Below are 27,208 nucleotides of genomic sequence, written 5' to 3' on the forward strand. Positions count from 1 at the left end.
CTTACCAAAACTTATAGGAATAGTATTTTAAATTTTAAAAGTAATTCTCTTATGTACCTGATTGTGTTTGAATAAGCTATGCAAAATTAAATTGCTCTTATGTAATTTCTACATTTAATTCTAACTACGAAAATGCTTTGAGAATTTTTAGAATTTATGTTGTAAATGGAATGTACTATTACAAGACCTCAGATCATATTAAAAGCACATTATATTGATGCTTAACTTGTTTTAAATTAAAATGTTGTATCTAAAATCAAAATCAAAAGCCCCGGGATCCTTTGGGATAGCCCAGAAAATGTCTTAACAATTAATAGACTTAATTTTTTTGAATAGTTAGTAAAAACTAGCTTCAAACATACCATTGCTCGTGATTATTAGAATGAATCACGATTTCATTATATTGTGATCTAATTTTAATTACAATGTGTGATCTTTGTAGGCCACCACCAAGGTAGTGCGTCGCGCAGATCTGCGGCTCCTGCAGCCGCCGTGGTGGGATGAGCTCAACGAACTGACGCCCTCGGGTGGAGCAAGTGCCTCCGCATCCAGTGGCAAGCGGAAGGTGTCGGCAGGAGGAGCAGGAGCAGGCGAAGCGATGGCTGTGCCCAGTGGCAATATCGTTTACCCCAAGGCGGCTACCGGCGCGCCATTGACCTTCGTGGCCACCCGCTACGATGGCAAGCTGCCCACGGCACCACCCACGCCCACCCACCAGCAGCCGCAGCAGCACCTGGTGAAACAAGAAGAGTATTATAGGACGACGGCCACGTCGCCCTTCCAGACGCGACCCCAATTCGCCGGCCCTTCCCACGGAGCGGAGCAAGTGGGCCAGGCGGCGCAGTCGCACCCCCAGCAGACCAACGGCCTGCCGGACATCGTGATCTCCCCGGGCAGCAATGGGCAGCACCTCAAGATGCAGCAGCAACAGCAGCAGCAGTCGTCGCGGAGCTACGACGACTATGACTCGGACGACGAACTCAAGAGGGTCGGCATAGGGTACTCACCGGCGGCCGGCGACCTGGACACGGAGAAGATGAGCGCCTGCAGCAAGCGGAGCAGCATGCAGAGCCGCGGCAGCACGTCCAGTCTCCTCGACCAGAGGCTCACACCACGATCTCATCCAGCAACACCAAGGTGAGAGGGGGTCCTATTGTAAATGGGCTATACTAAATAGGGAATTTTTAATTCTTGTAACTAATATATACCTAAATTATGTGAGTGTTTGATGGTGTACGAATTATTAAAATTTAATTTATAATGATAGCAGTTTAAAATAGAATGGGTAAACCATACTATATATTTCATGTTTTTGGAATTTTTAATTCTTGTAACTAATATATACCTAAATTATGAGAATGGTTGATGGTGTACGAATTATTAAAATTTAATTTATAATGATAGCAGTTTAAAATAGAATGGGTAAACCATACTATACATTTCATGTTGAAGATTTAAAATAAGGCATTAAGAAAGGACAAATATCATTGAAAAATCAAAGAAAATAGTCATCTGTTTATATGGTCATTCTATTCCGTCTTTTATAACTTCTACCCTATCCTTTACCGCTTGCTAATAAACCGGCAGTGCCATCCACAGATCTCAGGCCACCACGCCGCACCGCTTCAAGAAGGGAGACATCGTGGAGTCGGAGTCCGGCGTGCGCAAGAAGTACAACGGGAAGCAGTGGCGTCGCCTGTGCATGCTCTGCGCCAAGGAATCTCAGCGGCGCGGCTTCTGCTCGCGGCACCTCAACCAGAAGGGCAACAACAGCGCCCTGCCCTCGTCCACGGGTCCAGGTCGCCTGCTCAGGTAACTTATAGTTCTGATCTTTCTCTGAGCCATTTTTTTTGTTCCTAACCCCTAACCCCTTCGGATTTCTTTTAAAATGTATCATTTATAGATATTTTAAATAAAAAAAGTTTCAAAAAGACCTATGATTGGTTAAGATTTAATTTAATGTTTGTTAGAAAGAAATTAGAATTAGTATACCAAGAACACCTGAATTGAAATATGATTTCATAAACATTTGTGTTAATGTTTAAATAGGTTGATTTCTAAGGCAGACAGTGTTTATTTGAATTAAATGTAAATAAATAATAATATCAGTTGAACGTAATATGAAAGCAGGTGTATTCGTTTGGATCGTTAGAAAATAGTATACTAAGAACACCTGAATTTAAATTATGTTGTTTATTTTAAGTTAATGTAAATAAAAAGTCAAATTAGTTAAAAGCATTGACGGATCCAGTATTTGGTTGTGGGGGATATATACAACATTTTTTAAGTAAAAATAAAAAAAAAATGTAAAGAAAATACGTATTCTTTTAACCAGAGTGGGGAAATCTATCCCCCATATCCCCGAGGATCCGCGCATGGTTAAACGTAATACAAGTTATATTAGTATGCATCGTTAGAAAACAATTCTTAATTATAAAAAAATTAAAATTCTCCACGGTATAGATGTTTATTTAAATTAAACTCAAATACTTCTAAAATTCAATTGCAAGAGATTGACAAAATCAGACATTTTAGAGCCCAAAACTTTTAGGAAAGACTTTAAAATATATCTTTTAAAATCTCTGAAAATGAATTATTTTGATTTATCTCTTAACTGACTTTCAACTAACCATCGGTATTGCATCTCAATTTTTAGTGACAGTCGATCGAGCAGTAAGACGCAGATCGATGAGGACACCTCTCGCGACTCGGAGACGTCGCCCAACTACCGGGTCAAAGGTCGCTACGATCAGGAGGAGACCGACGCGGCCGTCATGCTGGGTAAGTCTCTGTGTGATGGTGCTGTGCGACCATCACACCTCTTGACTCTTTACGATCCAGGGGCCGAGGGCATCATAATAGCATTTAAAATTCCGTTTTGGAACTCGGTTCGAACATTTTATTCATAGTTTGCAGCAATTCATTTCAAGGCTGGCCTTCCCAGCCCCTCGTGCCGTCCCTTTTCGACCTGCTCAGCGCCGGCTTAACCGTTAATCCATCCCGCTTCACGCAATTAGAGGGACAAGGCCAGCAGGCAAAGAGGTCTTAGAAAGATATTCTTCACGGCGCTTCTGGAAAAATGCTCTTTGACTTCGGTTCGGGGCAGAAGAACTTTTGTTCACCCTACGCGGCGGAGGGAATCTCTTCTCCAATCCCCTTTTGCAGAGGTCCCCCATTAAAGTATTCCTTTGGAATGCAGAAGACACGAAGGTCTTTCATTCAGAGTAGAACCGGATTTCTTAGGCACTGGAAAAAAGTGCTCGTAAAAGTCCATCAAAAGCAGGCCTAAAATAAAAGGCTTGTCAAGCTCGTTTGGAACATTAAATACGGCCCAATAAAGAGATTTTTTCTGGAGCGAAGCATAAAGGTTTTATGGTTCAAAATAAATATTTTTATGATTGAGGCTTCTTTCTTAAACTGGCAGATAATATAATCGATATTAATTACTTGATTGAGAACATTTCGGGATTCTAGGAAATTTCTTGGTGTAAACTCCCATAAAACATCTTAATTCAAAAGTTCTGTATATTCAAACCTTTTAAAAGTAGTGTTAAAGGTAAAAAATAAATATATACGATTGTGGATAGCGTAAACTTCTGAATAGTTGGTAATATAAGAACCTTTTTGTAGCTTACCAAAATTCTGGAAAAGGTTAGCGCACTTGGTCGTGTCGTGACGACCGATACCTTTCTCATCTCTTGTTTTCTGGTCCGATGCATTTCCAATTCACCATAAAATGCATATCATAAAGTTTTATTGTGGCAGCGCCGTAGTTCTTTCTTTTTCCCCTCTACCTTCCCGACCCCTGTCCATTTTTCACACACCTCAACAAAGGTCGTTTGTCCGTCCGCCTGTCCGCCGCTTTTCATGAAAGGTGTCGCTGCTGCGGCGCAAAGGTCGTGTCCGATTCCAATTTTGATCCCGAAAACGAATCAAGGTTTCCATTGTCCGCCGGAGAGAGAGATCTGCCCTCCCGCTCCCACTCCCACCCGCTGGCCACTTGAGAGTGTGACCGCAGCGTGATTTACACGCCAGACGCAGCGACTGCGCAGCGGCAGCGGCGAAGGGCGATGCTTAGCCAGTGGCGTACGCAGGATTTAGTAAAGGGGGTTTGGAAAAACTAGGGGCCTGTTAGGTGTCACTTTAATTTTTTTTACCTTATTAACTGTTAGAGTTAAGAAAGAGTTAGAGATAGTTAGAGTAGAAAGGTCATTTGCGGCTTTTGTTTAATATTTTTAACGCTAGAAAATTTGGTTTAGACTGCATTCAATCCAATTCAAGCTGTAATACGATTATTTTAATGAAAACTATAAATTCTTGATTCAAATTACCCTTAGAAATTTTAAAATCCTTCGAGCATCAAGTTTCACAATATAACGTGGCTTAATTTAAGTCCTTTTTTAGTGTTACAAAAAAATCAAAAAAAAATTTTAACCAGTATAGAGACTTAAGAGTGACAGTTTAAAATGTAAACTTTAACTTTCTCCTTTAAAAAATCAGTGTTCTATTTCAAACAAGTTAACATATTTGTAAACGTTTTTAGATAGCAGGATTCCATATTTTGAAACGCACCTTTAGAAAAATTCTTTCTAAATCTGTTGTTTCCAGAAAAGTAGGAGGGCTTCTAAGCCCTAAGACCCCCCTCGTACCCGCCCCTGCTCTACGCATTCCTAAGCACCTGCAAAGGTAAAAGACGTCGCGATCGCTGCGGCAGAGCCACTTGAGACGAAACAAAGCGAGGGCAGCGCCGCCGACGCCGCCGTCGACGTCGGCAGAGGCTGCGTGCGAAGCGCAACAGATTCTTTTCTTTTATTCAGCTCGTTTCTTGTTATTTGCCCTGCCTTTGATTCGTTTTTACCTAAACAAAAAATGCACTCGAGAGCGGCCCAGGCACGCACACACCGCCGCTCGTGCTGCACACCTACACGGCAGGTAAACAAACATGGCAGCGCGTGAGAGATTGCGGGAGAGTAAGAGAGAGAGAGAGAGCGGGCGGCGCTCGGCGCTCGATTTATGCTGCTGACGTCGCTGCCCGCTGCCCTTGGAAAGAACGTCGCTCTGAAGAATCGGCGATCGCCTCGCCGCATTTATGCTGAAAAGTGGGAACTGTCAAGAGCACGAGAAAAGTGAAGAGCCAAGAGCAGGAACGGAAAAAGCAAAGCGATGCGAATGCAGCGGACAAAGCGAATGTGACAGACAGCCAAACATACACACGCACACATTTCGGAGACGAAAGCAGAAAAGTGTATTTTAAGCAGCGGTTGGCGAAGCAGAGATTTCCCTGGAAATATGCTCAAGAGGAGCGAGAGGACGTCATGAATGCGTTCCAGGACTTTGAGCTGGGGGCCAAACTATATCTGCAGTGCTTATGTAATGCCAAAAGATCGAAAGAAAGAGGCCTTTTTAAAGTGCCCCTGGATAATAACCATATTATAACCATATAATCCATAAGATCAGTGTTTAAAATATTTATTTTATTTCGTATTTTTCAGTATCGCTGAGCAGCTCTCGATCTGCCACGCCCTCGTACACCTCACCTGTGAACCACGCCGGAGCCTCTCCTCTAAATGCCATTGCCCATTCGCCGGTTAATGTGTCCGCCAGTCACAGGCAGAACTTTTTCACGCCCATCGCCAACCAGTCGCAGCAGCAGCAGCAGCAACAACAACAGCAACAGCAGCAACCTGTGGCCGTACCGCTCGACTCCAAGTGGAAAACAACACCCAGTCCGGTGCTCTACAATGCCAACAACAACAGCAGCAGCAACAACAATAACAACAACAATGGCTGGGAGGCTAGCAGCAGCAGCAACAACACTCATGTTGCTGCTACGGCAGCAACATCAACGGTTGGCACTCAACCACTGCCGCCGCAAACGACGCCCGTTTCGCTGGTGATGCATGCCCCACCGCCGCAGCACCACCAGCTGCAGCAGCAACAGCACCACCACCACCAACCGCCTCCGCCGCCACCTGCCAGTTTGCCAGCACCATCGGCACCACCCACCAGCAGCAGCAACAACAACAGCGTGGGCCATGCCACCAGCGTTATACGCATTTCCAGCAGCCAGCAACAGCAGCAGCAACATCAACAGCAGCAGCAGCAGCAACAACAGCACCAGCAACATCCGCATGTGGTGGTGTCCGGCGGCCAGACCTTTCATCCCGTGATCGTGGACGCCACCCAGCTGACAGTGCCCCTGCCGCCCACTACGGTTTCATTTCATCAGCCCAACACGCCCACCTCAACGGCGGCCACAGTGGCGTCCTTGGGTCAGGAGAAGATGCTGCCAAAAAACGGTAAGTTAAGGAAATGGTAATGTTTATAGAAAGGAAAAAGGTTCCAAATTTACAATCAAAACCCAATCTTATTGATACCTAAGAAAAATGTTTCAAATTTAAGGAACAGTTAAAAACCGATTACATTATTTTAAAAATGTTCTGGGATGTTGGTTTAAGTTTATTGCAATTTCTAGAAGGTATGTTACAAATTTACCTTTAATTGATCTATAAACCAGCACTTAAATTACAAAATTTGTTTACGGATTTCTCAGACTAACGTAGAATACCTACTTTTAACATGATTCCCCTATTCCCGTACCATCTCAAACCGTCTAAAAAAATATTTTATATAACTCTAACCTTTTTCTAACGAATTTCGGTTTGTAAACGGATAGCTTTGTAAACTAAAGTTTTTAAGAGCTCCATTGTTTTATTTGTATATAGAATAACTATAGTTATTTGCGAAACCTAATACCTACCCCTCCGTTGTTTGCAGGCTACAACGCGCAGTGGTTCAAGCTGCTGCCGCATATGACGCCCATGAGCAAGGCGCCGCCAGCTCCGGCTACTCCGACCTTGACAACCTCGGCCAACAGTTACAACGTGGTAATGATGCAACAGCAACAGCAGCAGCAACTTCAGCAGCACCAACAGCAGCAGCTACAACTGCAGCAGCAGCAGCAACAGTCGCCGCCGCAGATGTCGCTGAACCACAACAACAACCATCTGATTGTGCCCGCTCCACTCTGCTCGCCGGGCAAGCCGCTTAACTGCTCCATGAACGATGCCAAGGCAGCGGCAGCAGCAGCTGCCGCAGTGGCCAGTCTGAGGCAGCAACAGCAGGAGGAGCCAGACGATCAGCTGGACGATGATGTATTCGAGGCCACCACGCCCGGGATAGGCAGCAATGGCAAGAAACAGGCCATGCGCCTGCCCACCCACAACAGCAACATACGCAAGCTGGAGGAGTGCCATGATGCGAGCGATGGAGTGGCCGGTGCACCAACCACATCGGCTGCCAAGCGGAGGAGTCAATCCCTGAGCGCCCTGCAGCAACAACAGCAGCAGCAGCAACAGCAGGCGGGAGCAGCAGGAGCAGCGGCTGGGCAGCCGCCGAACAAGAAGATCCGGCGACCCATGAACGCCTTTATGATCTTTTCGAAGAAACACCGGAAGATGGTGCACAAGAAGCATCCGAATCAGGACAATCGTACGGTTAGCAAGATCCTGGGCGAGTGGTGGTACGCCCTGAAGCCAGAGCAGAAGGCGCAGTACCATGAACTGGCCAGTTCCGTGAAGGATGCGCACTTCAAGCTGCATCCGGATTGGAAGTGGTGCTCCAAGAATCGGCGCAACTCGTCCACTTCGACGGCCACTTCGGGTGGAAAGGCGGGAGGAGCAGCCGGAACGGGTGACGCCAAGCAACGCCTGGTCTCGGTGGATGGGTCCGATTCCCTGGAACACGACATGTGCCCCTCAACGCCAGGTGGCAGCGGCAGCTGTGGTGGTCAGGGCATATCCTCTGATCTTCAGGGCGACATCATACCGCTGACGATCGACAACTATAATAGCACCTGCGACGAGGCACCAACTACGATCTCGATGAAGGCCAGCGGCAACGGCAAGCTGATGAAGAACGAGCTGCCCTCCGACGAGGACGAGCAGATGCTGGTGGTGGAGGAGGAGCAGCCGCAACAGCCCGTCAAGAAGCTCGATCTACACTGCCGAGAGCGGGTGAATGACTCGGACATGGACGACGCACCCTTTGACTACCGCAAGCAGCAGCCGGAGGCGAATCAGGTGAATATACACATGAATTATGAAGCTGAACGCTATCCTAAACATCGTTATTTTTCAGCGTTCGGCGGAGGAGCACAGTACCTCCGGTGCCAATGGCCAGGCCATGAACGCACCGCCGCTCAGCGGAGGAGAGCGCGAGATCACACTCAAACCGAAGGCCATCAAGGCCCATCCGGTTCTGGAGAGCAACATGCTGCCATACACCCAGATGTCCATCTACACGCAGTACACTAGTCCCAAGAATCCAATCGGTGTAACACCATTCCAACCCACAGGCGAGCAAACCCCCGCTTATTTCCACCACGACATTCCATGCTAATCGAAGGATTCCCCATAAATTCTGATCCCTCAGGCGGCGCCTTCAAGTCGATGCCCATTAGCCCCAAGGGCAGCGGTGGCAAGCCGGAGGACGCTGCCTCCCTGCAGCCACATATCAAGCAGGAGGACATCAAGCAGGAGCCGCCATCGCCGTACAAGCTGAACGGGGGCTCGGGATCAGCCGCCGGAGGGGGCGTAGTCAGTGCTCCGCCGCCCAGCAGCGGCAGCGTCGGTGCCATCTTCAACTTCAATGTGCCAACGGCGACGGCTTTGAGTCAGAAGCAGTTCCACTACCCCATGCACCATCCCCATCGCAGTCCCACGGATCTAAGGGGTGAGTAACGTTTAGGATAGACAAGAATGGATTTGAAAATTGCCCTATTTTATTTTGTACTAGCGTATTTTAAACATATTTTTATTTCTATATATATTTTAATTCTTAGTTGTAACCTTATTTAGTGTTAGCTGCAGTTGGCATTATTTCTACTATGATTTGTTGACGTCATATGATTTTATTTACGTAGTGTTTTGAACTTATGTGCCAAAAACTGAATTGGCGACAGCAAAATTGGAACCATCCCAGCACTTGCATCGATCGCCTCACTCCCGATCCCCACTTATCATTTAACATTCGCAAGCTCATCTGCAAAGTTTTTCCAACGAAAGCTTTCTTCATGGCATAACATCTTTCTCTCTGTTTCTTTCACTTTCTCTCTCACACACAACTAATACACCTCCCCACTATTGATGTTCCTTTGTCGCGCTGTCATTTTCGTCACCTCACCCATAACAAAAAAAAAATCAATCAATCGATCGTAGAAGAAGAGCCAAATGGGAAAGATAATACTAAGGGGACCAAGTCGGGGGACAGTAAGGAAAAGGATAATCTGGTTTTGGATGACCAAGAGCCAGAGGAAGACGAGGATGAGGATGAAGACGACGAGGACGACGACGAAGATGACGAGGACGATGAGCAGTTCATGCAGGAGCTGGCCAGTGTGAATGCCAGTGCTGGTTTCGATGACATTTCGCCCTATGCGATGCCCAAGACTGTTATAACGCCCACACCCACGCCACCGCCTGTGGCCACCATAGTGACGCCCATCAAGCGCAAGCAGTTCACCATAGTGCGATCCCTGACGCCGCTGCAGCCCTCGAACTCCCCGCATCAGCAGCTAAAGCATCTGCACCAGCGTCGCGGAGAGACTCCACCAACGGTCATCACCCGCGTGCCCACACCCACCATCAATCACTTCACCATCATACGAACGCAACCACATCCACATGTCCATGCTCACAACACTCCGCCACCGTTGTTTTTCAAACAGAAGGTTCAGGGCTCACCAGTGATTGCCACGGTCACATCCACAACATCATCATCCTCCTCCTCCTCCTCCAACCCAGCCAGTAACGAAGCCCCTAATAAATTTTCCAATTTTCCAACACAACACCAACCAACTACAACCACAACAACTACAACAATAACATGCAATACTAACCACAATGCCACGCCAATCATACGAAAATTGCTGACGCTGCAAGAAGGAGGCGAACTGGGTGGAAGCCACAAGGGCACAGGACGAGCGGCGATCCTATACGATGCCCTGGTCCTAGACACGTTGCACGGTCAGGACGAAGAGGACGAGGATGATGAAGGGGATGGCGAAAGACGGGATGAGCCAAAGGTGGCGGGCAAAGAGCAGGTGGCCACATCCCAGCCTGCTACAATGTTGCTCATCACCGACGTCAATGCGTACAACCAGCAACACGTGGCTGGCACGGCAGCAACACCCGTCTCTGGAGCAGCCACCCTTCGACCAGTGTCCTTTATCAGCATTAATGCCTGTAATAAGATAACCTTGCCGGCCAATGCCCGCATCCTGACGGCGGCAACAGCCACATCTACGTCAGCCGGAGCAACAGTAACCAGTCAGGCTTCTGGAGCAACACTAACCGTGCTGACCAAGGCGACGGCGGCAACAAATCATAGTAGTAGTAATGCCAACGAGCTAACCATCACAGCAGCCACCTCTGCTGCTCCTGTGGCCACTAGTGGCTCCAGCATTGTCATGATAAACTCAACCACAACTCCCTCCTCATCCACCAATTCCACCTCTTGTTCCGCAGCTGCCCACCAGGCGTGTGTGCCATCGTCGCCGGCGGGCATGGGATTGGGCCATGCGGCCAGCATTGCCACGCCTCCCGCATCGGCGCCCGCCCAGATCATGGGGGGCGGACCAGCGCAGGGCCCGAAGATGTTCTTCGCCATGAGCAATCCGGTAAGAAGAAATAAAGTCCCCCTGAAATACATTTAAATAACCTGATTTTATGCCTTTGCAGTACCCTTTGCTGCAGCGCCACCAACCGGGCACTCCCAGTCTGGAGCACTTGCAACTGGACGGTTTTCCGCCAGGAAGCTACATTTTCAAGAATCACAACGGCCTATCTTCATTGCCTCCGCCCGTGAGTGCCCAGCCCACGATGCTGCTGCATGGATATACGCCAAGCCACAGTGCCGAGCCGCCTGCAAGTTCGCCCTCGTACAAATCGATGCCCTCCACACCCAAGTCGGCCACATATCTCATGAGTGCGCCACCAGAACGAGGCATGGAGGGAGGAATGGGTGGTTGTTCATCAGCAGCAGCGAGTGGCGGCGATGAGAGCGACATGGATGCCGATGGTCAGCAGTTTATTCTGGCTCCCACTCCTGCCCAATTGGGACGAGCGCCTTTACAGCGGCGCAAGAATCTATGTGAGTGTTTTGTTCAACATTAACCAGGGAACATCTTTTGAAGCATGAACATCTCCCTTGCAGCCCAAACCAAGTCGGAGAACAATGTGTCCTTTGGGGCTAATCTGGGCACCAGTAATGGTCAGCACATTAGCCGCAAGTTGCACTCGCCCACAATGATGGAGGGCTCGTCGCCGATCATCGGACATGTGAACAGCAGTAGCCTCAGCTCAGCCCTACCCACGCCCACGTCCTCGACAACAACGCCAAACAGCGATGAGCAACTGCCTCTGACGCCGACCACCAGCAGCAGCAATAGCAACCTCAATCAGCAGCCCAAGTCGCCGATGAAGGCGGCTCCAGGATCAGCGGCAGCGGCCCTCAAAAAGAAGAACGATGAGATGAACAAGTAAGAGGATCGATAGTCCCTGATATTCGATTTTTTGTTTTAACGCATATGCATCCACAGCAGTGTGCTCAAGCAGGTGGACTTTGAGAAGAAGTACAAGGCCCTGCCGCAGTTCCAGCCGGAGGATTGCCAGTCGCCCAGTGCCATTGCTGTGCCCTCTTCGCCGCGCGTCTATGGCACGAACTACCGCAAGAAGAACACAGCTCCGCCACCAGTTCAGAAACTAAGTAAGTTTTATGTTCCCTAACCCATTGAATGCGAAATATAACTATTATTTTCCTTGAATTTAACAGTGTGCGATGACGATTCCATTGATGAACCCGCTTCGGCGCCGCCCACGACCACCCAGCGTTTCTTTGGTCCAGACTTTACCAACGAGTTAAAGGGTGAGTTAACCTACAAACTATATATCTAATATAATTTTTTTTTAATATTGAATCTTGAGTAAAAAGCTTCAAAGGATTAGGCACGTTTTTGAGGAGTTTGAATTTATATCTTTACCTTTACTTTCAAATACCTAATGAAGACGAACGCCTTGCAGAACTGGAGTGCTCTGACCAAACTGGCCGCTCGCCCAGGACGCCAAAGACACCGCTGCAGAGCGCTCGGTCGGATGCCAGCGAGAAGGGGCACCGCAAGGTGTTGGAGACGCGTCGCCATCTGGTCATGCAGCTGTTTGCCGAGCACGGTAACTTCCCCACTGCCCAGGCCACCATAGCCTTTCAGGTGAGTTGTTCGCAGCAATTTCAGTCCGGAAATAAATGCAATAATGTTAAATTCTTTTACCAGACCAAGCACATTGATGTCTTTCCGCGCAAGCAAGATCTGCAGCTGAAGATACGAGAGGTGCGCCAGAAACTGCTGGGCCAGGCATCCTGCACTCCGCACTCGGCGGGTCCCAACACGCCGTCCGACTCCAACTCGTCGTCTACCACATTGAGTGCCAGTAGCACCGGCTTGAATGTGCAGGCCACCAGTGCGGCAGGTAATTAGAAGGATCCTTAAATGAGTCTTACATGTAAAACAAATTTTATAAAGGACAAAGCTAAACAAAGATGATGATTTTTGATATTTTTGGATGAGGAATGGTAGATTGCTATTTTGAGCAATTGGTTTACAAGTAATTTTTCATTAGGTTTTTATCTACCATTTCCCATCCAAAATTTTTAAAAATCTTCTGGGTCAGATTCTAAGCCTTGTTTAGCTGTAAAAACTCAAAATAGTAAATTTTCTTTTGTTTCTTATTTGCAAATTAATTTTTTTAAATTTGAATGTTTTAAAAACCTCAAACATTTTATGGAAACTGAGTTTTACAAAATATTTTCAATATATAATGACTTAAAATATTATTAATATTAAATATTTTAAAAATCTTAATGGTTGACTTTTTACATTCATTCATATTTGACAAATTTATTCAAAATTCACAAACATTTTATAAAAACTATGAGATTTATGGCTTATTTTCAAGTTATCTGTATTTTTAATTTTGCTATTCATTTAATTTCCACCTTTAATGTTTTATATTTATTTGAATTTAATTTTAATTTAATTTCCATTTCCTAACGAAAACATTGAACAGATGTTTTTCAATATTATTGAACGACAGGTGGTCACCAACAACAGCACTCTGAGCAGCAGACCCAACCCGCCGCCAAAGCCACTGAATCTGATGCCAAGTACAAGTGAAGTGGAGTGGACAAGGACAAGGAGGAGGACATGGAGTTTGGCGGGAACAGGACAACCAAACACAACGGATTGTTTGCTGCAAGTGACAAAATTACTTAAGGATAGTAAACGAATCGACAGCAACAACAATTGCAGCAGCGCACACTCACAAAAGGAAAAAGGAGATACAAAAACAGCTCACACTTAGCTACAGCTCATGCATGAGATGCATGGTTAACTAGTTTTTATTAATAACTGCTAATAGCGAGAGAAGTTACACAGAGAAAATAGAAAAAATTACAAATTTTTAATTACAATAGGCATACAAAATATGTACAAGCAAAGTAATTTGTGAGTAGAAAGGAGAAACTGATTACGAATGAATTTATTAAGCAGCTTAATAAATCAGGAGCAACCAACACAGAGAAAAGGTAGAAATTTTGATGAAAATTTGAACTTTTGAAGCACATATGAAGTACATACATAGAAAACATAAAAAAAAATACATAATGGAAACATTGTATAACCCCCGCGTAAAGGCTTAGGTTTTAATTTACAGGAGAAACTGCAACTAACAAATTGGAAGAGCTAAGAAAAAACTACGGAAATAGAGTTAAGCTTTAACTTAAATTGCACATTAATTTTGAAGTGTATTAAGCACAAGCAAAGAATTGTATAAATCGAACAGTAAGAAACTTGAAATGAACACTGTAGTTGTATTGTATATTTAGTCATAAAATTTTTAACGAGAACAAACCCCCAAAAACACCCACATTAACACCCACTCGCACACATCTAAATGCTTTTAAACTGTTTGCTTTTGTTCTCAAAGTTTATGCGAAAACAAACCTTTTTAAATTGTATGTACATTTCCTTGAATTGGCTTTTTACACTGTTGTCTAATTGAATTATAATTTATATATATATATATTTTTATTATTATTTTAGTATAGCCTGTTTTTAAATTGTACACACACCGAAAAATAAACTTCAAAAAGAAAATTATCGAAAATTTATTACAGAAGAATGAAAGAAAACAAAAAGAGAGAGAATGAGAGAACTAACTGTCTTCCACTGTTGCTGCAATATACTATTTAATATTGTTTACCATTTCGGTTGAAATAAATTTAGTTTTAAATTAATGTTTTAAGTATGTGACTGCATTTTATTCATATGCAAAATTATGTTCTTTGTGAATTGTTGAATATTTAATGTTGTCGCTGATTTATGTGTTTAATTATGTGGCTTTCTAATTTTAAGCATTTTGTCAAATTTTTCTTCCGCCAATTTCAGTCACATTTTTTACGTATCTTTTATGTCTTTTCACCGAAGGAGCAACAGTTGCAAACAATTCGTAAAATTAAAGAGAACTTACAGATATACACTCAAAATACACAAAAATAGTAACAAAAAAATATAGTAACCATATTCACATTATAGTTATCACTATCTTTTAAAATACGCAATAATTAAAACCATCAAGTAAAATATGTGAATTAATTGAAAACCGCTTCCATTAAGTTCCATTTTTGCTGGACGCTGCAATTATAGAAATTAACCAGAACAATAAAAAAAAAAATTAACAAATTTGTAAAATTTAAAATCAACTCACGTAGTCTTTTATAATTTTATTAGTTTCGTGTTTAAAAATATTTTAATTAGTTTCTTTACGATGATAAGTTTTAATTACCTATTAGTTATTTGTATTAATTAGTGAACAAACGAAATTTTATATGATAAAAGCGAAAGAGCGTAAAATGTAGCGTGTTAATGTTAAAAAATACAAATAAAAACAAAAATAAAACCAAGTTTATAAGTGAATTCCAACCAATGTGTGAACTTAATTGCAGTAGAAACACACAGAAGATTGCTTTTTATTTTGACCAACTCCTCCCGAAATCCTCCCCTTAGCAAGCAAACTTGTGCCAATGACAAAGTTTAACCAACAATATTACAATATCGAACCCTCAATGAAGCTAAGTAAACAAATGTTTGTCAATTAGGTCAAGCGAAGACGCAACACAAACTTTTTGACCTGTACCAAGTTCGAAAACTTATACAAAATAACTAAATGATACAACAAAGAACATTTTTGGCAACCAACATTTCGGACTAAGAAAATTAAGCACAGAAAATGGAAAACTAGCAGGAAATGCTAAAAAACAGCTTTTGGCAATTACAAGATTGAGAACAAAATGGAAACAAACTCAGTCAGCAAACACTCAACAAAAAATGGCGTTTCGGATACAAAATTCTAAAATTCAGGTATTACAAAAGAAAGAAAACCAAAAATACAGATAGTGTTGTATAATGTTAAAAACAATTTTTGAACAAAGTAAAAATAAAAGATGAACTATTTAGCTATTTATACAAGCGAGGCAAGTGAGTAAACATTGCGAGTACGTGTAAAATTTATAAGGTGCTTTTATAACAAAATATTTGGTAGAGAAGCGAAGGGCCTCCTCCCCCACATTAATAAATAAAAATATACATCTATTTTTCTCAAAGGGCATCCACTGTATTTTAAAATGCTTTTAAATGGAGATTGGAGGAGATTTAGAAACGAAACCCCGGGAAGGGTTCAAAACTCTTGTAATTCAGTTGTGAGCGATTCGCACATTTTGACGATAAAGGGAGAGTGTGTTTTTGTATAGTTTTTAATCGAGGAGGGCATTTTAAATCGTAGCTAAACCCTCCTCAAAATATAGAGCTAAATTTATACCTACATTCATCTGATTGATGACATCTCTAGTGGCAATCGAGGTTACGCACTGTTGTTTGCGGTTTGATTAGTTAATTGTTAAACAATAAGCGGAAAGCAAAATAACATTCTTAAGTCATTGATTGATGGCACCGTTCTGAAGTTACCACGCGACATTTGAGTTTTGTAGTGAAATTTCCCGAGTATTATTTGCAATTGACTTTTGAAGGCTTTGTAAAATATTAACGAAAGATTATATATATATACATACAACTTATTTGTGAAGTTAACTATTAAGCCAGTTATTGTGAAACGTATTTTGTAAGCCACGGAACACTTAAGACAAATTACGAATATTAAAATACAATATACAAATACGAAAATATACAGGATAGCGTAAACCAAAACAAGTACAGAATAATTAATTATTGAAATGTGCAAATCTTATTCGATCGTTAAAAACACGTCTGAGACAGGGGCTTTCGAAAGAAAGTATTTAATTAGTAGGATCCATCTGAGGTCGGAGTGCGTAGCCCTTGACCTCGAAGACAAACGGTCATTACCAAACAATCCACATACACAAACACTTGAAACACACACATATATATGTATAAATAAATATATACGATGATAAATTTATTGAATAAAAGAAAAATATACATTCATAATTATTGGAATATGGCATATTTATTGAATTATTCAGATGAACGTTCATGTTCATTCCACTTCTGATTTAAAAAATGTACTTAAAAATGAATTTTAACTATGGTGATTTGATGAGGTGTATAAATATTGATTGAGATCTACGAAGATGTTGCAGATGATGCCTTCTTAAACTGTTTCCGCCACTTCCACTGGCACCTCCTGAATAATACTTCTCGCCGAGGACAGTACACTGATATCGGCGCAGCTTTTAAAGGTTTCCTGGTCACCACATCCCAAGGCCCCGGTTCCATCCTCACAAACACCCCAATTATTCCCAGCCGTATAGGTCCATCGCAAAACGCAGTGGATGCAGTTGAGATCAGTGGGAAGTTTCACGGTTACTGGGATATCGCCCGTGGTTGTGTTGATATTGTATTTCTGGCTGTCATCGGTAAAATTCAAGGGATACTGGTTAAAGCAATTTTCCGACTCGCTGCCATTTTCATCTATATTGCAGATGTGGAACCGGAAATATCCCAGATGATTTGTCGTAATCTTAACACTAATTTCTGCCTCGGTTACGCCGGCGTAGCTCTTCACAATCACTCCACTGCCATATTTTCCGCCCAGCTCATTGGGTCGTGGCTGATCCAGACTCCAATCATCTCCACAAAGTCCACAGTTTCCACCATTTTCGGTTTGTTTCTAACGGATTATCGCATTAAATAGGATCGTTATGGATCGTTCTTCATTCAATCTTACCCATAAGCCACCGCAATATAAAGAATTATCATCGTAATTTGTTGGCGCCGACGAATCGTAACGCCAACGTGAAGACCTCCCTGCAGGATTTAACATCATGCCATGGCCCTCCAATTCGCCGAGCGAGCAGAAAATGCCCAAAACTATAATAAGGATCCCCTCGAAGAACTGCATTTTTCTTTCACTTTGACTTACTTTTTGGTCTGTGACGACCTAGCCCAGTTCTTATATAGTTTCATATTCGCAAAACCTTATCACTTACTGGGAGGTTTATGTTTGTTTTTGATTTTTCGGCAAATAACCGTGAATGCTTCTAATCGCTTAATAATCTTCATTTTGTTTATGATTATTGGTAGTTAAAATTTGGGAGAATTTGCAGTTTTTGACCTGAAAATTGGCAAAACACCAATGACACATTGTATACCCAAAGTATTTTTTATTGGACTATTTCTGTTTAACCTACCAATGCCAAGTTGATAAGTGTTTAATGCTTTGGGAATATTTTACGTTCACACCAAAATTGTTAACCAAGGTTAAAATGTCTCAAGTGCATAAGCTGGAACATTTTGGTCGCAACAGACTCTTACGATTTGTGGTCATTAGAGTGCGAGGTCATTGCGAGGCTCCTTGCGAGGTGCTTTTTGCAAGGCTCATTCCAAGGCTGATACCGATGGACATTGCAAGGCTCTTTGCGAGGCTCATTGCGAGGCTCTTTGCGATGTTCATTAAGAAACTCTTGCGAGGTGCGTATTTCGAGGCTCATTGCTATGGTCATTGCGAGGTTCATTGCGAGGTTCATAGCGATGGACATTGCAAGGCTCATTGCGAGGATCATTGCGAGGCTCATTGCGAGGCTCTTTGAGAGGCTCTTTGCGAGGTGCTTTAAAAGGCTCATTGCAATGCTCATTGCGAGGCTTTCTTGGTGGCTTATTGCGAGGCTTATTGTTGTTTTTGCTGTAAATGAAGGTAAAGTATAAAGTAAAAAATAATATCTTGTTCTCAATATGTTTGGTTGATAGTGCACTGGCCTTAAAGTTTCCGTACAAATTACTCATACAAAACGTTTTCCCCTCAGATTTTTGGTCAACAAATTTTTCTCGCCCTTTATATTAGAACTCATCAAATGCAAATCTTTTACTTTTAATCCATCTTCACAATCGCCAATTTTTTTTTTGGAAATAAAAACTAATTAGCTGCTACAAAGTTCGGATTGAATTGTTTGTGGTCGCAGATTGTGTAGGTAAGCCGGAATTATAAAATTCCGTTTCAGTTCAGTCGCTATTCATACACAAAATGTTGAAGAACTCAACTATTTTATTGTGCTTACTTTTTGCCAATTGTCCTAGTGGAATCTTTTCGAATAGAATTGACATTGGAGAATGGGGACCCGATCGCTGCATAACTTTATTGCAACCGTTGCTGGATCGTGTTTATGAGTTTGAAAATCGGTGGAAGACTTGCGAGGCCAATCATCTGGCATCTCAGCTAGAGCCGCCAAGGAAGGACATCCCGAAGAATTTCGAAAAGATCGGCTCGAGATACTTCTACATCGAGGAATTCTACCAGAAGAATTGGTGGGCTGCAGCCAAATCTTGTCGCCAAATGGGCGGGGTCCTGGCAAGAATTCAGGACGACAAGGAGCTGACAGCCATTAAGCGACACTCAAAACGGAAACATTTGGTGCATTACTGGCTGGACATCAACGACCTTGCCGAAGAGGACAGCTTCGTGTATTCAATCTCCGACGAGATTAAGGGGTTATATACCTTTTTTTTTAAAGTAAAAGTATATCCCCTAGAGAACATTTTCCCAAATTTTCATAGAGATCCGAATAATAGTTCGACGATGACTTGTAAGTTTGTCTGCTCGACTTCAATAGTTGCATATACTCAACGTAAAACTTTGAATGCGATTATCTCAAAGTCGTGTTTTTCCAAAAGTGCCGTTGCTGTGACCGCGATTGCCCAAGAACTATTTGTTCGATCTTCTTCATTTTTTTTTTAAATTATTCGTAATGATTGTGCCGAGTTCGTGAACGATTCAGTTTTTATGCGCCAATTTTGATTTTGCAGATCAGAATTTTTTAATAAAATTTTTAGAACTAGAAGAAAAATCAACTTTTTGGAAAAATCGTTACTGTATGCAGAAAAAACCAAATATTCTTGAAAATAATCGTTCACGAACTGGAAATAATACTATACTAATAAAATTTTTTTGGTTTTTTGATATCAGTTGACCTGCTGGACTTCCATCGTGGTCACCGCAAGCCGCAAAAAAAAAAGGGTTCCGAGAGAATTGCCATAACTTCGTAAATTATTTATATTTTTTCAAGAACAAACTCTTGTTGTTTTGATAAAAACATGTACTATCAATAAATAATAACTTCAGTGTCATAAAATAATTTCTACACACCTGAAAAAAAAATCCAAAGTTCCCTCAATTTTTTCGCTCAAAAAGGTATATAACCCCTTAACCTCTATTTGAAATGGGCTTCGACTGAGCCAAATAATTTAAATAATAATGAACCCTGCGTTGATCTCTATGCTGAACATATGTACGACAACAAATGCGAAAAAAATACTACTACATCTGTCAGGCAGATTAGAATAAATTAGTAAAATTATATAGAAAAATTGGGAACTGATTACATTAAAAACGCGTGTGTTAAAGTGCTGCTCAACAGAACACAATAATAGATTTTAAATATATGTTATGATATCTCTCCGAAATCTCTAAAAAAAAAAACCAAAAATCATATAAAATACAAAGATACAAAAGCCAATCATACGTTTCTTGCTTTTATAGCACATTATCTTATTTATTTAAACAAGCATCTCGTTATAAATAAAACTGTTGTGTACAATTTGTTTGTGTTGCGCTGCCATAATTTAAATATACAGATATAACGTTTAACATACACCGTTTACAAAGTTTTCCTATGCGGTGTGCATAGATGGTTTCAATTTTTCTTGGAGCTAATATATATTTTTTATTTAAAGTAAAATTACAACTACATATAGTCTTTCGCTTTCCTCGTAAATAAACATAAATAAAATAAATGTATTTTGTATATAAACATTGAAACACGCTGTCTTTGCCGTTTTCTTCGATTTATTCTTCGTCGTCTGCTCCTTCTTTTTTTTGACACTGAAATCCTTACCAGCCCATAAAAATTTCAGTTGTTTTTTTCTTAAGTTGAATGTTTATGCCATTAGCATGAAAATTGACTGCTTGGTATGTGTAGACATTTATCAAACATTTTATACAAGTTGCGAAAGTAATTAACATTCATAAGTAATTCATGTGTTTTTGTTGCTGTTGATGCTGCTGTTGTTGTTGCTCTCGTTTTTGAGGTTAGTTCTAGTTGTTATTTTCGCTGTAGATTGTGGATATGTGAATTTGGATATAATTCCACGTCTTAGTTCAGTGCATTTATTTCGGCGGAATTGGCCAAAGGATAATCCAGTTCACCCAGTCGAGCAGTCGGTCGTCGTGGTCGATTGAACTGAAGGAAAAAATTAACTCTATTAATATTAAAACCTTCAATAAGAAATCCTATCTTAAATCTATTAACTTGATTTTAACTATTATTGTCTTTTAAATTTTTTAGTAATACTTTTTAGACTACGAAAAGAGTTTAAAGAATATGTTCTATGTTGGCACTTACCCATGATCTCATGATTTTGTAGAGCACCTGACGGGCGGGATAGTCATTAAAGTCGCCCTCGGGCGGCACCGCAACCTGTTCGTTCGGCGCCATCATGGGCAGCAGGCCATTTGGACGCACATAGTCCTGTTCCTGCCCCCCGGAGGCTGTCTCGCCCATTCCCACTCCCGTTCCGGACCCGGATCCGGTGCTCAGGGAACGCTTGCCATGACCTCCGTAGCAAACATGACCGTAGGCCTGGCATCCCTCTGCAAAAAGATTGAAAAATGAATAAGTCAAGCTGGGATTCCTTAAACTAAGAGCTCTTAAAGATGATAAATTACCAATACCTACCAATTTTTGAAATTTTTTAACCTTAAACTAAGAGCTTTTAAATAGGATAAATGAAAAATAAAAAACATATGTAATAACAAAATAAATAACCAATACCTACCAATTTTTGTACGCTTTTAATGATTTAACAAGTATACAATATTTATTTTATACAAGGATCTAAATTTTAGTTTACTAAATAATCGAAAAAATACAATATCTGTTTACATTTAATTGCAAACAAAAGCAATTTAAATTATTTCTTAAACTAACTATAAGCACTTATTTAATTGGTCATCTTCAATTATCTCTTACCAGTCATAAAATGCCTAAGAATAGGAAATGTCACTGTCCTGGAACCTAATCGATATTGGGAACCCCCTTATCACTTTAACTTTTGCCCCTGCGTGTGCATTTCGGATCCCACCCCCAATGATTTCCCATTTCTGGGAGATAGACTCCTCATGTGAATTTCTTTACTGCCAAAAATCTTTAATCGCTCGCCCAAAGCTCAAGAGAGACATCCGGCGATAACCATTTGACCCCATGACAGTTCAGTTTCATTTTGTTTGCTCGCCAGGCTGTGTGTGAACAAACTTTTGACTTTCTGCTGTTTGTGAATTTCCGCCCACACGGGCAACATAAATTTTCCTGTTGCACACTTGGGAGTTGTCCTTGACACACGCAGGATTTAAGTGGAGGTGGGGACTTTCCGGCAGAACTTTGGTAAGCTGATTAGTTTCTGTAATCTCAAAGAATTTGGCTGCTGAAAAGAACCCTATCGAATTTTAGTTCCTCCTAGTCATGGTAGTTGTCATATTTTAAATTTGCTAACTACAAAAGTGAAATTAGTCTACACATGACTTTCCTACAAGATATACCACATTTTGCAATTTTAAATGATAAGGAAAAAAGGTACACAAACTTTTTATTACTTTTTTAGTACCTAAAATGTTTATCAAGAATAAATATATAATATAAATATAAATATAATAAATATATAAAATAAATATTATTTTTATTAAAAGTCTAAATTAAATACACATGTTTATATTAAATGTTGCCCTTTGGCTGTTTTTTATTTTTACGTTTATTGGGTATCTCTGACTTCCTTGTTTACCCGCCTTACAATATTGCCCAAGTAATCGCTTGGGGAGCTCTAAACATGTTAGCCTTGCCAACATCTTAAATGCCGTTTCAAAGGCAATCGAGTCAAAAACTTTTGGTAATAGAGTTAATGGGATATGAGATGGGTTTTGGATGAAAGCGGATGACTTGATGGCACCGTTCCCCGAGTCATTTGACATTCACCATTAATAATTTCAAGGAAAATGTTCTCGTACATGGCTCGTGTGTCTTGATAGTTGCAACTTACTTAGGAAGTGGAAATAGCTTCCAATTTTCCCCTTGTTGTTGCCATTTCACGTTCTCACAGCTGGAAAAACAAAGACTCCCGTTTGTTTGCGTTGCATTAAACTGCAACAATTGAAGCTGCCTCGATGGGCGGGTCTTCGGATATCGAGTCACCCTTTCGAAACCCATTTATGGCTTTGTTTTTCGCTCTTCCATTTAATGAATATTTCATGGAAAGTTCACCTGCATAAAGTTACCTGCCGGCTTTAAGGGCGGGCTTTATTATGTAAAATAACACCTAACATGGCTAGAGTATTCAACAAAAATATACCTTATAAATAAGTAAATTTAATAATGTAAAATAACATATAACAAGGTAAAGTAAACAAAAAACTATGGTTTTAAAAAAAAACTTTAGCCTAAAAACTGCATAAAATAAAAAATATATGTATGTATTATGATTGAATTGAGTCAAGATGTTAGGATTTCATTCAACCACCTCTTAATATTTCTTATTATGTTCCAAGCTATGCAATAATATTAAAATATTCTAAAAAAAAAAACAAAATTTAAAAGAGCAACATTTTTGAAGATATTTCTTAGACAATAAGCTTTCGAAAGTCTAATTAATGTCTTCAGATTTTTGTATTATTTTTTTGACAATACGCTTTTGAAAGTACATTAAATCTTAATTTAACATGACTGAAAATTCCCTAAATTTACTTGATTAAATATGTTTAGGCTAGTAAATTGGTACAGGTGTACTCACTTTTCGCTTGGCTCTGTTGCGCGGCCAGGACCACGGTGCAGATGACGACCAGCAGCAAAGAAACGGTGGATTTCATGATACCTGCAAGAAATCAAAGCAAAAACAAAGGGATGAGCACCTGTTGAAGTCTGAGTCTGGTTTTCTGGCAATGACATTGTGGCTTTTCCCCGAGGGGCCCTCTACACTAATTAGGAAATCCGAACACAGCGTGGCGAGCGAGTTAAAATCGATTCCGAATCCGAGAGACCACCTGCAGTTAAGAAGCTAATCCTGGGCCGCAAAAACTTTTGAACTTTGATTTATGTAACGCACACACAACACATAAAGACAATTAGCCAGGACGTAGGTATGTGACTTGAGGGCTAAAAGGTGGAAGTTCCGCATAGATTTGTTTGTTACGTGCTTTGAATTTTCTGTGTTTATCATCTTGCGGACATTATACCCAAGAATATTCATACGTAAAAGATACATAATTTAATTGGCTGGGATCTGCATGAATATCCCTCAAAACTCGAGTTTCTGTTTGGGTCTAAAAGCGTAATTAAACCGATTAAAATTTGGGAACTGCTGATGCTCCTTCATCACATCAATCATACGCCATGTGTTCGCAATTAAGTATGTTAAAAAATAACGAACATGGTTGCATGCAACATAATGACAAATTAAACAAAGAAACAAATAATTTAATTAAAATAGTATTATTTTGTTGTAAGACGTTCAGAGAAATATCAGCTGATGGTAGGAAAACCCATCAATCATACGCCGTGTGAGCCTTATGTATTTTATTATTGAAAACCGAACCTGGTCGCGTGTCGCCTTTAACCGCAGTTTGAGTAACTCACCTTAATCAGACTGATTAGCTGATCTGGGCTTTGTGCAATTTATACGGCAGTTTTCTTTGTTTCTCGTTTGTTACAGGGACTATCAGTTTTAGATTTAATTAATTTTTTTTTGAGTTAGATGGTCACTATATAATCACAGATATGGTTGGGGCGGATGTTTTTGCCAATTCTCGTTCAATATGGCAATTCCACCCGGCGAATCCCTGAGCGCGATTTCACATTTTCAAGCTCGCGCCAGCGACTGAGGCCGATCCGCAAAGTTGCCGGGTCTATATGCCACAGCGAAATCTCGACCCGCTGATAAACGGCGATCTTGCCCGTAATCTCCAATCAATCCGTGTCACGCGTACTTACGCCCACACTTTTCCATTTCCCATTTCCACCCCTCAGGTCTCTGGACTATTTTCAGTCACTGGGCGGGCTAAATTTACGACCGGCCGATAAGTGAAAATTAATATGTAGAGCGCTACTGGCAGGCCAATAAAAATCAACACAATAAATGCAGCGGCGGCCCACGCAGTGCGAAAACAATAACAGCATTCTCATTACACGAAAAAAATATACATAATAATTGTTTACCAAGGCGCAGGGCCGTGCCAACACTCGACCCTTGGGCTTATCAATTTTCCCAGCTATTTAGTTGTGATAATAAGGCCTTAATGAGCTGTTGCTGCCACAACTCTGTCACTAATACCCGTCCCGAGGATCGTAAATCGCGAGCTGCGAAAACTTTCCACAGGTGCTGGTGTTCCCTCTAATATTCTAGTTTACACTCAGAGAACTAAGCTGATAGCTAAAAAAAATATTTAAAATATTTACATGAAGATTATCTGCTTGAAACATTTTTAAGAAATCGTATTTGGTTTCTAAGTTTTAAAAGGTTATATAAGTAACTTAAAATTTGATAGCCATTTATAAAATGTAGTTCATCTTTCAATTTAAGAACTTTTTATTTGTAATATGTTTGTTTCTATTTAGGAATACTTTCTATAAATTTAAAAAAATTGTTTAAGTACCCTAGCTATTGCAAAGTTCACAAGCTGCCGGCCGATCGGTTTCCGTGTGAAATTCTCTAATCGTAGGCTGATAATCCTCGCAAAGACAAAAACAAACAGCTGCGAACCAGGTCATCCAATGAAAGCGTGCCTTTGCCACAAATCGCTTCAAATCGGATCAGATCAGATTGTTCTCACCGCGATAAGGAGATTCAGAACAATCGGCCAATAGATTAAGTTTAATAACTCGAGTGGAAAGGGGGCCGGGAAAATCAAATTAAAGTCAGGTCAAGAGTTTGAGCTGTTTTTCGCGGTCTGGCAAAGTCGGCAGCCAAGTTAAAAGTTGAAAGCAGTCGTCTTGTGGAAAGTTAAGTTTGTGGTAAGTTGAATGTCGAATAGTCTACATTTAAATTATATCCCTATGTGTGTTTTATGTAATGTGATAAAATATTCATATATATTTATTTTTAAAAAATACTTAGTGTTTTACCGGCAAAAAATATTTGGTTGGGACATTGTTTATGATTTTTTTTATTATTCTCTTTATGCTTTTGATTTCCATAAGCTCTTTATGACAATATCTTTAAACGTGATTTTATTCCCAATGGGTATCATATTTTATCTCCAAATGCAAATGCTCGCCTGGGAAAGGGAAAACGCTTAGATCCAGTTAAAAGTTACCAAGTTCTGATTTTCAACAGCAACAAGTTATCTGAAAATGTTCATCCCTCTGTTTTTCTCCGCTTAGGATAATTCATAATTTATACAGCTGCTTAAAGGAAGCTCTTGAATTTTAATATCTTTTTCACAGAGATTTTTATCACAGGTTTAAAGATTCTTCTTTGGCAGGGCGTCTAGCCAGAAGCATTTAAGCATTTTAAAATAAATCAAAGCGGATAAGGAAGCAGGAAGGCCCTGAAGGTACTAAAGGTAAGGAAATGGACATCATTTTGACTCCAAAATCTAATTTGATTCAATTATAGTAGACAAATAAACAAAATTGGCAAAGTCAAAACCGTACCATGGGGCATTTAGAAATTAGTTGACCAAGGCAAGTGGCTAACAATTTAAGTCAACAAATGTAAAGCAGATGGAGCGGTTAAATTAAGTGTACTTGGAGTTATTACCTATAACTTCTTAAATTGTAACATATAAAGTGACTTTATTTTATGAAATAGCAATTGAGAGTTTTACTATTTCTGATTAAGTCCCTTTAAAATCCTTAGATTCCTAATAGTCCTTTATCCTACGTTGAAATTTTTAACAAGGTAAAATAGAAATTTATTTTAAATTAGTTCTTTATTTTAATTATGAGAAGAAATGTCCTAAAATTATTATAACCATATTTTCAGGCAGGATATTATAATTATTGGATTAATTATATTATTATAACTATTGTATATTATATCCAATACTAAGTCCTTTGCCTTTTTTTACCTTTTAACTTGTACTTTTTACTTTTAAAATTCGGAACAGTTTCAAAATTATTTAAAGATTTTTTAAAGAAATTAGAAATTAGTCCTTGTGCACTAGTGTTTTGTAGTGAATTTTACAACTTCCACACAACGTTTCTAGCACTTTTGGCCAACTTGGCCAGCACTTACTTGCACTTGACTGGTGGGCTGCTGTACGAAACAAATCCTTGTCTTTCGTCCTGGTCCTCGTCCTCGTCCTTGCCAGATAAATTCGCTGGGCTGTCGCTGTTGATGCTGTTCGATTGCAAGCCGGAGTTCTTTTGGCCTGCCAAAGAAAAGGCGGCCAGCTTTATAGCTGCAATATTGGCTCCCAGCCCTGTACGTGTGTGGGTGTCGTTGTGTATGTGTGGGTGAGTCTGGCAGTGTGTGTGTGAGCCAAGAAACAGCCAGCCAATCAGAGGCGAGCAAAAAGCCGAGTGGTACACGAAGCACATTTGCCCAGAAGTATGCAGCGATATTTTTGGCTGCTCGAAAATTCAC

General features: G+C 40.9%; 3 protein-coding genes across 14 annotated transcripts in view; 1 reads left to right on the top strand and 2 right to left on the bottom strand.

The window, feature by feature from the left end:
- cic (Putative transcription factor capicua) overlaps positions 1 to 15,034 on the top strand; it is a 47,959-nt gene extending 32,925 nt beyond the window's left edge. For 3 of the 11 annotated variants that reach the window (XM_036816613.3, XM_065865899.2, XM_070995739.1), the window contains 15 exons: positions 443 to 1,137; positions 1,588 to 1,812; positions 2,657 to 2,781; positions 5,493 to 6,299; positions 6,778 to 8,081; positions 8,140 to 8,356; positions 8,434 to 8,733; positions 10,527 to 10,678; positions 10,740 to 11,151; positions 11,215 to 11,539; positions 11,600 to 11,766; positions 11,833 to 11,925; positions 12,066 to 12,265; positions 12,329 to 12,524; positions 13,149 to 15,034. In XM_036816613.3, coding sequence (XP_036672508.3) covers positions 443 to 1,137; positions 1,588 to 1,812; positions 2,657 to 2,781; positions 5,493 to 6,299; positions 6,778 to 8,081; positions 8,140 to 8,356; positions 8,434 to 8,733; positions 10,527 to 10,678; positions 10,740 to 11,151; positions 11,215 to 11,539; positions 11,600 to 11,766; positions 11,833 to 11,925; positions 12,066 to 12,265; positions 12,329 to 12,524; positions 13,149 to 13,228 — 5,298 coding nt within the window. In that variant the 3' untranslated portion in view covers positions 13,229 to 15,034. Of the gene's footprint in view, positions 1 to 442; positions 1,138 to 1,587; positions 1,813 to 2,656; positions 2,782 to 5,089; positions 5,371 to 5,492; positions 6,300 to 6,777; positions 8,082 to 8,139; positions 8,357 to 8,433; positions 8,734 to 9,218; positions 10,679 to 10,739; positions 11,152 to 11,214; positions 11,540 to 11,599; positions 11,767 to 11,832; positions 11,926 to 12,065; positions 12,266 to 12,328; positions 12,525 to 13,121 lie in introns of those variants that run through there. The other 8 variants (XM_036816615.3, XM_065865902.2, XM_036816614.3 and 5 more) reach the window with 8 other exon arrangements.
- Positions 15,035 to 16,513: 1,479 nt separating this feature from the next.
- On the bottom strand, positions 16,514 to 17,501 carry LOC118877580 (uncharacterized). Its single transcript, XM_036816838.3, has 2 exons — positions 17,316 to 17,501; positions 16,514 to 17,258 (listed from the first exon to the last, which is right to left on the bottom strand). The coding sequence occupies exons 1-2, from the start codon at positions 17,487 to 17,489 to the stop codon at positions 16,740 to 16,742; spliced, it is 693 nt and encodes a 230-aa protein (XP_036672733.3). The 5' UTR covers positions 17,490 to 17,501; the 3' UTR covers positions 16,514 to 16,739.
- A 2,907-nt stretch (positions 17,502 to 20,408) lies between these two features.
- Positions 20,409 to 26,961, bottom strand: CCHa2 (neuropeptide CCHamide-2). Of its 2 annotated transcripts, none has more exons than XM_036816886.3 (4): positions 26,858 to 26,961; positions 23,417 to 23,497; positions 20,983 to 21,230; positions 20,409 to 20,820 (listed from the first exon to the last, which is right to left on the bottom strand). In XM_036816886.3, exons 2-4 carry the CDS (start codon positions 23,490 to 23,492, stop codon positions 20,734 to 20,736), a joined length of 411 nt encoding a protein of 136 aa, XP_036672781.2. In that variant the 5' UTR covers positions 23,493 to 23,497; positions 26,858 to 26,961; the 3' UTR covers positions 20,409 to 20,733. The 2 variants fall into 2 exon arrangements, with proteins under 2 accessions (XP_036672781.2, XP_036672782.2); XM_036816887.3 differs by lacking the exon at positions 26,858 to 26,961 and adding an exon at positions 24,259 to 24,497.
- Positions 26,962 to 27,208: the final 247 nt, after the last annotated feature.

Source organism: Drosophila suzukii, chromosome 3 (genome assembly GCF_043229965.1).
Source record: "Drosophila suzukii chromosome 3, CBGP_Dsuzu_IsoJpt1.0, whole genome shotgun sequence".
NCBI classification, from domain to species: Eukaryota; Metazoa; Arthropoda; class Insecta; order Diptera; family Drosophilidae; genus Drosophila; species Drosophila suzukii.

Excerpts from the sequence above, each read along its gene's own strand:
- CCHa2 (XM_036816886.3), bottom strand. The coding sequence starts at position 23,492 with ATGAAATCCACCGTTTCTTTGCTGCTGGTCGTCATCTGCACCGTGGTC. Across the intron at positions 21,231-23,416 it reads GCAACAGAGCCAAGCGAAAA|AGGGATGCCAGGCCTACGGT; the intron begins GTGAGTACACCT and ends ATCTTTTTGCAG. Across the intron at positions 20,821-20,982 it reads ACAAAATCATGAGATCATGG|TTCAATCGACCACGACGACC; the intron begins GTAAGTGCCAAC and ends TTTTTCCTTCAG.
- LOC118877580 (XM_036816838.3), bottom strand. The coding sequence starts at position 17,489 with ATGCAGTTCTTCGAGGGGATCCTTATTATAGTTTTGGGCATTTTCTGC. Across the intron at positions 17,259-17,315 it reads TATATTGCGGTGGCTTATGG|AAACAAACCGAAAATGGTGG; the intron begins GTAAGATTGAAT and ends ATAATCCGTTAG.